General features: G+C 53.7%; 1 protein-coding gene across 1 annotated transcript; it reads left to right on the forward strand.

Moving 5' to 3' along the window:
• Positions 1 to 47: 47 nt before the first annotated feature.
• On the forward strand, positions 48 to 9139 carry ARCN1 (archain 1). Its single transcript, XM_055819227.1, has 10 exons — positions 48 to 157; positions 1696 to 1959; positions 2609 to 2788; positions 3037 to 3242; positions 3806 to 3967; positions 4666 to 4831; positions 6089 to 6236; positions 6561 to 6669; positions 6834 to 7038; positions 7623 to 9139. Exons 1-10 carry the CDS (start codon positions 155 to 157, stop codon positions 7710 to 7712), a joined length of 1533 nt encoding a protein of 510 aa, XP_055675202.1. The 5' UTR covers positions 48 to 154; the 3' UTR covers positions 7713 to 9139.
• Positions 9140 to 11527: the final 2388 nt, after the last annotated feature.

Here is an 11527-nt window from a genome sequence, read left to right on the forward strand (position 1 = left end):
GGGGGCCGCCCCGCCCCGCCCCGCCCCGCCCCGCCCCGCCCCGCGCGTGACGGCGCTTCCGGCTGGGGACGTGGCTCGGCGCCGCCATCTTGTGGGGCCGCCCGAGGAGACGCGGAGCGCGAAGGGAGCGAGTGCGGAGCCCAGCACCGCCGCCATGGTGAGACCCCGCCCGCCGCCGGCCGCTCGTCACCGGCTGCTCGCCGCCGCGGGGCACCGCGGGGCTGGGGGAGGCTCCGGGCGGGGCCTGGGGCCCGCTGCGAGGCTAGGCCCGGGCGCAGGCCGGCGCCGGAGCCCAGTGGCCTGGCGGAGCTGAGTAGGGTCTGGGGCAGGTCCTGCTGCCGCTCGCGGGGCCGGCAGCACCTGGGGGGCGGCGGAGGCTCAGGCCGCCGTCTCCGCCCACCGCCGGGGTGATCCGGAGGAGCAGAGCGGCGGAGGGCCGCTGGCCGAGCCGCGGGGCCCACTCGGTGGAGGGGCTGGTGCCCGCGGCCTTAGGCAGGCGGCGTTGCGCTTTTTTAAAATATTGTTCGGGGCAGCGGGGCTGTCCCCTCGGGTGCTGGGTGCAGCCGGGTGCGGGCGATGCCCGGCTGCTCCCTTGCCGGTGCGGAGTGTAGCGCTGCGAGCTGTTCCTTTCTGCGAGCTCGTCCTGCCCCTTGCTGCCCGCTCCTAGCGCTGCTGGACCGCGATCCCGGGCAGCGGAGACCGGCAGGGCTCGCTGAGCCGTGTGCTCACGGGATCCTTGGTGCCGTCTGGTTCTCTTGCGCCGTGGTCTGAGTGCTTTTGGGGAGTACTTACAGAGAGGAAGTTTATTTCTGACCTGTAAGTACTCCGGGGTGTGCTTCTCCCTGTGTTGTCAAGCTGCTGGGCCCCAGGACAGTCCAGGAGGGGCCTGGCACTCTTATCAAGGCACACACTGGTAGGGCGCTATCGGCCTGGCGCTGAGGTGGGACTTGAGATCGGTCTGTGCGTGAGAGTTTCTGGTACTTGCCTGTTAATAACAGAGGTTGGGGATTTAAAGGATCTTTACTGCAGAAACAGCCTTATCCTGACTAAGTCCCTGATCTGTGAGGGGCAAATGTGAGGAGGAAGTCTCAGTAGTCTGAGAGAATGAGAAAATGTAGGCTGGCAATTGTCTCACTACCTTTTTGTTGATGGTGTGATAACGTTTCTGAAACGCTGAGGAGAGCCATCTGTGGGTTGTGATTAATACGGCTGCCCATGTTTTATTAGCCTGGCTTCACTGTAAATGTGGCATTGGCAAGAAATGTTACGTTTTACAATGCTTCTGTTATAAGCTGGGACCAGACTGACAGAAAACTCAATAACCTAGAGCCTCCCCCTAGAGCATTTGGTGGCGGTGGTGTTACACCTCTGTGTGTGTAGGAGCAAGCTGGCTTGCTGCGTCTGCCCAGTGGGAGCACTGAGAGTCTGGATAACACAGGAGCAGAACGCAGACTGGCGAGAGAGAGTGAAAAACAGAGGTGGCTCTGCAAGATCTTAGCATGGTTCAGTTCCTGGTGCTGGCTGCAGAAAAAGGCTTTAAATCGTGCTTAAGGAAACTCAGCTGACTGTGCGGTACATGTGAAGGTGAAATGTAGTCAGAAGCAGTTCTTTCTTTGAGCGAGTTGTGTTGCACCAGGCTCGCTGAGGCTGTGTGGTGTGGGAGGCTTGTCTAACCGGTGCTTGCCTTCTCCACAGGTGCTGTTGGCAGCAGCTGTCTGCACAAAGGCGGGGAAGGCCATAGTCTCCCGGCAGTTTGTGGAGATGACTCGGACCCGCATTGAGGGGTTGCTGGCTGCTTTCCCAAAGCTGATGAATACAGGGAAGCAGCACACCTTTGTGGAAACAGAGAGTGTGCGGTATGTTTATCAGCCAATGGAGAAGCTGTACATGGTACTGATCACCACCAAGAACAGCAACATCCTGGAAGACCTAGAAACACTCCGTCTCTTCTCTAGAGTGGTAAGAATCTGTCACTTAACACAGGGTTTGTGCGCATGTGGCCTGAAACAGTGCCCTTGTAAGGGAACCTGTTGGTGAGCTGAATTTAAAGTCCACCTGGCAACTCGATTTTCCAGAGCCCCTTCCTGACCTGAACATAAGCTTTGAAGTTTTGGTGGTATTTTTTAACTCCACCTAAAAAAATCCTTGGTTGCAGTTCAGCTGGTGAAACCAACGGGATGGCCATAAATATAAGGCATTAAATATTCTCTGTATTCTTAAGGTAACAGCCTTCTAAAAATAATTGTGAACTTACAGCATGTACAGGCACTACATTATGTGGATTTCTGAGCAGTGAGTTTATGCAGCTGTCCTCATGCAACCGAAGGATCTTCAGGAAATGGGCTGGCCCCAGCATGTGTTTAGGTTCCTCTGACTTAGTGTTACAGTTAAGCTAAGAGGTTGTGTAAGTATTACAGTGTAGAAGGACTAGTAATGGCAAAACTTCCACTTGTTATTTATCAACATTGTAAAGTTACAGTGAGCACCTTAACAGTGCACTGGTCTTGTGGAGGGTCTAGTGCGGCTATGCAGTCTGGGGGCAGTAGAAAGAAAGTGTTTGCACAGTATTGTCTACAAATACTTCTTCAAAATGCTTTCCCCTAACTAGATCCCTGAATATTGTCGAGCTCTGGAGGAGAATGAGATCTCCGAACACTGCTTTGACCTGATTTTTGCCTTTGATGAGATTGTTGCTTTGGGCTACCGTGAGAACGTAAATCTGGCACAAATTCGGACCTTCACCGAGATGGACTCCCATGAAGAAAAGGTGTTTCGAGCAGTCAGAGAGGTGAGTGGGAATAACTGCACGCCTGGTATGAGGTACCCTGTCTGGAAAATACAGGGGCTTTTATTTATACAAAAGTGTTATTCCACTTTGATAGGGGTCATAAAACAATTTAGCTTTTCTGTAAACAAGATGCCCATCTCTTGTTTCTTTTTTTGTCATAAAGGGTTTATGGGCAAAACACACTTGGTTCCTGTGCAGAGAAGGGTTGAGATTGCAGAGCTCTAGCAACCTCTTGTCTTTTGCTTCAGACTCAGGAACGCGAAGCAAAAGCTGAGATGCGCCGTAAAGCAAAGGAATTGCAACAAGCCCGGAGGGACGCAGAGAGACAGGGCAAAAAGGCACCGGGCTTCGGTGGCTTTGGTAGCTCGGCCATGTCTGGAGGCACAACAGCAGCAATGATCACAGAGACCATCATTGAAACGGAGAAGCCCAAAGTGGCACCAGCGCCTGCCAGGTAGGTGTACAGCAGCTAGCAAACATGCCTCGGAGCCAGCAGCGGCTGAAACCGCGTGCCCGATAAAGGCTCCCTAACACAGGTTTTTTGTCTGCATAGCCCTCCCATTTGGTTACTGTACAGGTCAAGATCGTCACACCTTTGTAAAGCCTCCCCTTGGCTTTGCCACTGTGTGTGTGTTGACCTCCAAGCCTGTAATGTAGCTGCTTGCAGGCCCTATATATGTTGCATATTCTTTGATCACTGAGGAGCATCTGTGCTGTGTGCCACGGTAGCATCCCCTAGTCTATCTGGAGTCTTTGATGAGCAATGGGCTTCTTACTTTGTGTGAGGAAAAAGAGGTCCCAGCTACTGGTAATACACGGAACAGAATCCAGATAGAAGTAATAATGTAGCACCCTACATGTAAGATCATCAGCTTCATGCACATTCTCCCCCAGAAAAGGCTGCAGACGTGAGCGCTGTGTTGTTGGGATAGTCGGGTCACAACACGCGAAGGTAACTGAGGAAGGAGGAATGTGTTGCCATGAGATGACTCGGAGCTTCTTACACCTTTTGTTTAGGCCTTCAGGTCCCAGTAAAGCCTTGAAACTTGGTGCTAAGGGGAAGGAGGTGGACAACTTTGTGGACAAGCTGAAGCTGGAAGGAGAAAATATCATGACTTCTGTAGGCAAGCGCACTACGGAAGCAGCCAAAGTTCTTGCTCCTCCTGTTAACATGGAGAGGTAGGTATTTTCATTTCATTTTCAAAGTGGTTTTCTTGCAGCGTGCTCTGTGGTGCACATGTTACTTCATGAGCTAGCACCCTTTTTTGTCTTCAGGACAGGCTTTTTCCTGCACCTCCAGTCATGTGTGCTCACTTGGCCTGTTACTTTTAAAAGACGGTGGGCAAAATCCTGGAAAGGGCAGCAGCAAAAAAATAGATAGCTAGTTTGGTTAGGAGTTGCCATGACTAAAATGGGATATATGTCCATTGTTTAGCTGAGGTTGGGAATTTCCCTCTGCTGCTTTTCCCTTAAAATAGCTGCCTTTTTTGCTGTTCCCCAGGCGAGAGTTCCTGCCTTACTGCAGCTTAGGATGGAAGTGTTCGTGGTTCATTTTGCACATGGCAATTCACAACCTTTTAGTGCTGCAAGCCATGCTGCTGTACCAGAGGGGTTTTGAGTGAACAGCATGTTGAGGTGCTGCTTACGTGGGCTTTCTTGCGTTGCAGCTCCTATCTGTGGAGCCTCCTGCCCTAAAGTTAGCATGTCAGAACAGCGTTAGCATCCGCTGTGATGTCCCTGCTGTGCCATTTGGGGCCATCATGTGCTTGGGAGCATCAGTTCATTACATGTAGCCTGTAGTTGCTGAGCATTGATCTCTCATCTTGCCTATTAGATGCCAAGCGTTGGAGTTGAGACCTGCTTTTTTTTCTGTCTAGTGTGCACATGAAAATAGAGGAGAAAATTTCCTTGACCTGCGGCCGTGACGGAGGGTTGCAGAACATGGAGCTGCATGGCATGATCATGCTGCACGTTTCTGATGAAAAGTTTGCAAGGATTCGCCTGCATGTAGAAAATGAAGACAAGAGGGGAGTGCAGCTGCAGGTAAAGCCTATTTGGTGTCCCGTGCTGTTGAATGTGCTTCGACTGCTCTCCAGGGCAAAATATTGGAAGCACTTGAGCACGTTACTGTCCTATGTTCTCGTTCAAGCAGATGGGTTGAAAATGGAAGTAGTTGCTGCAGCCGTTACCGCAGCATAAATGTAGTGCCAGCTCATGCTCAAAAAGATTGAAGTTCACTTGAGAAATGCACTCTCGTGCACTTGCTTGTCTGTCTGCCCTCAGAGCCTTATCTACCCAGCAGTGCAGTCTGATCTCATTTGGACTTTGCAGCAGCCTGGTGTGTTGCATTGCACTTACTTACGTGGTGCAAGCTTCAGTTGTAGGGTGGGAGTGTTCGAATAAACTTACTGTGCCGACAAGGAATTAATTTATTACCTAGAAAGGTGTTTCTTCTTGGGATCACTTGTGTTCTGTCAGTGCTGGATTAGAGGCAATTGCTGGAGCCCTTGATTGCAGTCAGCAATAGTGGCTCAGGAGGTTCTTGAGAGATATGTCCTCTTTTTCTCCCTCTCTGTGTGAACTTACTGATCCCTGGAGATATACTGCCTTGCGCCCTCCTCCTCACCAAGTGCTTGCCTATCTGTAGCTGGCTGCAGGTCTGCTTTGATAGTAGTAAGCTCCTTATCAGTGTATCTCATGAGCAAGTTCCTAATAATGCTCCCACGTGTGCTGCTTCAGGTGGAAGATAAGATCAAACCTAGCACCGGCTCCTGTCTTTCTAGTGCAGCTTGAATGCTGACTCATGAAAATCTGCTTCTAAAAAGCTGCTTATGCTTGCTGTTGTGAAGAGGGAGTATTTAAACTGAATTGGGCTGACAACATATGTATGTGTTAAGGTTGCTGAGGGAGGTAGTGTTTTTGTGGTTTCGGGGTGTTCGTACCAGCAGCGTTCGAGAGCAGTGTTTGTTGTGGGTCTTCAGAATGGTCTTTGAGATTTGAAGAGCTTTTAAAGTTGTTCTGTAGGTGTCAGCCCAGGACACACATTGTCTCTGGCGCAGTGGCACAGAACAGTGGCAGCGGTGTGGATTCTTAGCGGATCAGCGTTGTCTGGGAGGAAGCCCAGGCTGATAAGTAGACAGGCTCCAGTCGGACTTCTGAGCCAGGATGAAAACAGATGTGTGTTTCGTTAAGGAAAATACTCTGGGCTGTGTAGGTCTGTCTCACTAGAACCCATGTTGCCTATCTGTGGTTCCCTCCTTGGGCTGGTAGTTACAGACTGGGCATGTGCTCCCCTTTCAGACTCACCCGAATGTGGACAAGAAGCTCTTCACTGCAGAATCACAGATTGGTTTGAAGAACCCAGAGAAGTCATTCCCTATTAACAGTGATGTGGGTGTGCTGAAGTGGAGGTTGCAGACCACGGAAGAGTCCTTCATTCCATTGACAAGTGAGTGCAAGCTTGTATCTGGGGGCATGGGCAAAAAAGGCTGATGTTCATCCGTGGGCTGCTGGCTTATAGCCTGTCTTGTGGCAGTGGGGCTACCTGGCATGTGGTGAGATGTTGGGGGTATCGTGCATCTTCCATTGGATAGTACCTGTTCTTGGCAGCGCACACATTTTTTGTAACGCTTTTGAAGAGAACAGAAAGCTTTTCTTAAGTCAGAATTTCTTGGGGGTGACTTGGTTGTGCTTTTCAAAGCACATTGTCTTCTGAAAGCCTGTGCCATGTAGAAGGCCTGCATCGTTCAGCGTACTGTTTCTGTGCCCTCAGTTAACTGCTGGCCATCAGAAAGCGGGAACAGTTGTGATGTTAACATTGAATACGAGTTGCAAGAGGAGAGCCTAGAGCTGAACGATGTGATTATCACCATCCCCTTGCCGTAAGTGACACTCCTTGTCTGGGCAGTGCTAACAAGTGCCACTCTGGATCCCATGGCTTCCTTCCCTTCTCCAGTTCACAGGTCTGGCCAAGCCGACAGGCTTGAACAGTGTTTCCTTAGCTCTGTGCAGGTCAGCCATGGTAACTTCTCATTGCCTGCTCTAGGTCTGGTGTCGGCGCCCCAGTGATTGGGGAAATTGATGGTGAGTATCGCCACGACAGCCGGCGGAATCTCCTCGAGTGGTGCCTGCCAGTGATCGATGCCAAAAACAAGAGTGGCAGCCTGGAATTCAGCATAGCAGGGCAGCCAAGTGACTTCTTCCCAGTGCAAGTCTCCTTCATCTCCAAAAAGAGCTATTGCAACATACAGGTATGGTTGCTGCTGGTGCTCTGCAGGTGTGATGTCAGTCTCGCCTGTTTTAAGCTGCCTCTTGTCTTCTGCTGGCTAAAGATGGCCACACTGTGGTGGGTGGGCCCTGCTGTCCTGCTTAGCAAAGGCTTGGGCATCGGCATTAAGTTGCCTCTGCGTTAGCTGGATTCAGGAGTGGCAGCGCTGGCAGCTTCAGCTTTCCTGAGCTTGCCTGCAGTTTCAGTTGAGCCTTCATGCCTCTGACAAATCATTAATTCCTCTCAGACTTTGTTAGAGAATCCATTGGCCTTCTGAGCCAAAACATGTCTTGGCATGTGACTGTCTGTCCCTGCTGAACTGCTGCTGGTGACTGCTGCTTAACTCCTTGCAGGCCGCTTTCAACAGAGGCGCAGTTAACTGCAGAAAATCATTCCCCCGTTTTCAGGTTTCCTGAGAAGAAAGATCTTTCTTTCAGGGCTGACTCGCGGCTCAAAAGCGCTAGCTTCATTCTGTCCTTGTGAGCAGCCCAGTGTCAGAGAGTGCTCTATAGTGGCGGTGGGGTGTAGCATCCGATGCCGACCTAACTCTGCCTGTTGTCTCCACAGGTTACCAAAGTGACCCAGGTAGATGGGAACAGCCCTGTAAGGTTTTCTACTGAAACCACCTTCCTGGTGGACAAGTACGAAATCCTGTAATGCCAGCTATGGGGAATCGCAATGGAAGAAATTTTTAAATTAAAAATAAAAAAAGAGGCCGAAGTTTATTCTGAATGTTGGGAACGCCGCAGCCCCTCTCTGCTAAGACACATGGCTCTGTCTGCCATCTGCAGCATTCCTGGGTCACAGACATTTTTGGCAGGGAATTGACATGCTTATGGGGGGAAAGGCTACAAATTTCTTTGGCAGATTTCTACCGGCCGGCAGAAAAGCAAGATCTCCACAGAGAACCTGGCTTTGTCATGTCCCCTTCTCCCCTGATGGCGACCCGAGCTCAGTTCCAGAGCCTACCAGACATCGTTCTCTTCCCTCCTGAAGTGTCACACACTGTTCCGTTGTTGGTGCTGCCATTTAAATTTCATCTCGGCCTTCAACTCTAGTTCCCGTTGATGAAAGCAGGCATCAAGATAATGTGTGTGGGGGCGCCTCACTTCTCTGGACCCTTCTGTCTGGTAGAAGCAGAGCGAGTTGGCCTCAGTTTCAAAGATGGGGGGTTGTGGGATGGGGAAGGGGGCATTTGGGGCTTGGATCCTTTTGCTCCATGTGGTTACTGCTCTCTCCCCAGCCCTGCTGTTCAGTGACAGCCCTACCCCTGGACTTGCCTCTCTGCCTCAGGGAGGGCTCTGAGGTAGCGCAGGCTGCAGCTCCGGATGCTTTAGTTCCTGCTGCAGGGGGAAGTGTCCAGAAGGCACTGTCCTGTGCACTGGCTCGTTGTCTGCTGCAGCTACTCTTGAGCCGGGCTTTGGAGGCAGCTTAATTAAGTTGGAACCAGCTGTGTGTCCTTCCTGGGGCCCTTTTGGTGTCTTGGGAAGTTGAAGGCTTGGCCTGCCTCAGTGCAAGGAGCCACGGAGACCAGGTGACTCAGCCTGTGTGCCAGGACCTGTCCCAAACTAGTGTTTTTTCTCAGCGCTTGCAGATGGAGGAGAAGGTGATGCTGGTTTCCAGAGAATGTGGGGGCTGATCCCAGTGGGAGCAGCACTCCAGCATGGTGTCTGCCCTCCCAGTGACATTGTTCTGCCTGTTCCCCTGCCAGCATTAGTTGCCTCATCTCACAGACCTGTGCTCGCCTCGAAACTCATCTCACCTGCTTGAATTGGAGCCTGTCACTGACAACCTGGCTGGCCACCAGCAAGGGCTGCAGGGAGGCCACGCCAGCTGCGGCCGTAGGTCCTGAGCATGCAGATGGAAAGCAAATCCCTGAAAAGCAAGTTGTATTCTGCTCCCGTGGGGTCCTCTGCCAAAGAAGTTTGTGGTCTCTCCTCTGCCAGCAGCACTCAAGAGGAAATCAACCCTGATCCCTGGCCAGGGAGGAGTGGGGAGAGCAGATCCTGGTCCGTAGCAAAGTAGGTGATGGATCCCATTAACTTGGTCATGTTGGAGAGTCGCTTGTCTGTCTGATTTTTTTTTTTAAATGGAGTCGAGGTTAGTTCAAGCACCCGAGGAGCTTTCCCGCACCCCCCCCCCTTTAAGTCTGTTGGAGGGTAACACTTAAACCGAGCCGAGGTCCCCCCTTTTTGTAACCCTGTACGATACTGGCCTAGGGAGTAGAGCACATTCCAGTGTACACAGAGAATACCCAGTCTTTAATCGAATAAAGAGTATTGTCAAAGGAGTGGCTGCGGCTCCTGACGGTCCTTTAGGATCGGGCCCCCCGGGGGCGGGGCCAGCCGCGGCGGAGGCGGAGCCCGGGACTGCTGCTGGGCCGGCGGAGCGGAGGTGAGCGGCGGGGATGGGACCGGGGCACCGGGGGCAGCTTGGCCCTGCCCGGCAGGGATGGGGAGGGGGCCAGGCGGTGGGACCCCCAACCTCGGGCGGCCCGGGGGTGTCCTGGCCCGCAGAGACCCCAGCCGGCAGCCATTCGGGGGACGGTGGGGGCGAGGGGAAGAGGCTTCGGTGCACCGAGGCCGGGCGGGAGGGTTCCAAGAAGCGGGGTGAGGAAGGAGCTGGCGGAAAGCCCCTTCAGACGTAACCCCCATCGTCGCGCAACGTTTTGGGGTGCGTGGGTGGCCTGGGAGCTGGAGAGCCGGGGCCGGGGCTCCGTGTCGGCAGTGATTTTGTCGGTGTGGGGGCCCCGAGCGCAGCCGCCGCGGGTAGCTGCCCCCGGCCCTCCCGGGGAGCCTGGGAACGGCGCGGCTCCGGCCGGGACCTTGTTTACTCCAGCTTCCCGACACGCTCCTGCCACGGCCCCTTCAGCTGCTGCCAGGAAGCCCGAGGAATTTGGCAGCCTCAGAAGGTATTTGGCTGCAGCACCGACGGGCCACCCACTCTCCCACCCCTCCGGCTGCCCTGCGAGCCCCCAGCCCCCCGGGCACGGGGCAGGGGCTGCAGCAGGGAAAAGCCCCTGGCACAGGGACCAGGCAGCAGCAGGGCAGTGCTGCCCGGGTGCTTTTTTGGCAGCTCCTGGTACGTTTGGTTTTCCCGCACGATGCTGTGTGTTGGCGTGCAGCTGGCAGGCCGCCACGTGGGGCAATGGAGCCACGGATTTGCGTGACGAGGCAAGGCACCGCTTGTGGACAGCCACACACTAGAAAGGAGAGCACAATGCCCATTTCAGAGAGGTGGAGTTCGCCCCTGCCCCTCTCGCAGCAAACACAAGATTGGGTGACGTGTTTGTGCCGAGGACTGGATCCCAGCCCCAGCGAACCCAACCCAGCCATGATCCCTGAGCTGTTGTTAGCAGGACCTGCAGATGCTCACCACTGAGGAGTGGCTGAGGGAGCTGAGGTGGTTGAGTGTGGAGAGGAGGAAGCTTGGGGAGAACCTTCTCGCTCTCTACAACTAGCTGACAGGACGCTGTAGGCACGTGGGGGTCAAGTCTCCCAGATAACAAGTGACGGGACAAGAGGAAGCAGCCTCAAGTTGCACCAAGGGAGGTTTAGGTTGGATATTAGGAAAAATTTTGTCACTGAAAGGACAGTTAAGCATTGCATTAGGCTGCCCAGGGAAGTGCTGGAGTTCACACCCTTGGAGGTGTTTAAAAAACATGTAGATGCGGTGCTTAGCAACATGGTGTAGTGATGGACTTGGCAGCACTAGGTTAATGATTGGACTTGATCTCAAAGGTCTTTTCCAAGCAGACTGTGTGGCCTGCAGATGAGGAGCTATCTTTTGCTACAAGAGGGCTTTGAGGAATAAGTCTCCATCGTGCAACCTTTCAAGGGGTCCTGGAGCTTGGTGGTGGTGGTTTCCCTGTCCGTGCTGTGGTGGCCAGAGGCACATGCTGACACTGGGCTCCATGCTTGAGCTCTAGCAGTAGCTGGGACCACGTACAGTGTCACCAGCCCTCAGAGCTGGCTCATCTTGGGGAGCACAGGGTACAGGAAAGCTGGGCTGCATGCTCTTCCCAACTGAAGCGTGTAGTGGGCATCCCTCAGTCTACAGAGAGCCCGAGGTGCGATGCCAGCAGGGCCACAGCTCTGGCCAGAGCACAGCTGTGCTGTGGCTGTGCGGGAGCACTTCCCTGGGAGTGCTGAGATCAGTGGGTGCGGCCAGGATTCCTCGGCTCCCACTGGAGCTGTCTGGCAGCTGATTTACAGTGATGTTACTGCCAGGAGCATTGCGTCATCCCAGCAACTGTGATGCAGCCCCCTGCCGCCCCTCGACAGAGTGGGATGGGGCTGGCTGGGCAATCCCAGACTTGGAGGCAGCAGCCGGGAGCAGGCTCCTCTCTCCCCTCTGGCTTTGTGCTGGAGACAGGCTCCCCCTTCCCAGCTGTCAGCCCAAGGGCCGGTTGTTTACAGGGGCGAAGGGTGTGGGAAGGGGTCAGCGCGCCCTAAATGCATTAGCAGATGGGG

This window comes from Falco peregrinus, chromosome 15, assembly GCF_023634155.1.
Source record: "Falco peregrinus isolate bFalPer1 chromosome 15, bFalPer1.pri, whole genome shotgun sequence".
In the NCBI taxonomy this organism is placed as follows: domain Eukaryota; kingdom Metazoa; phylum Chordata; class Aves; order Falconiformes; family Falconidae; genus Falco; species Falco peregrinus.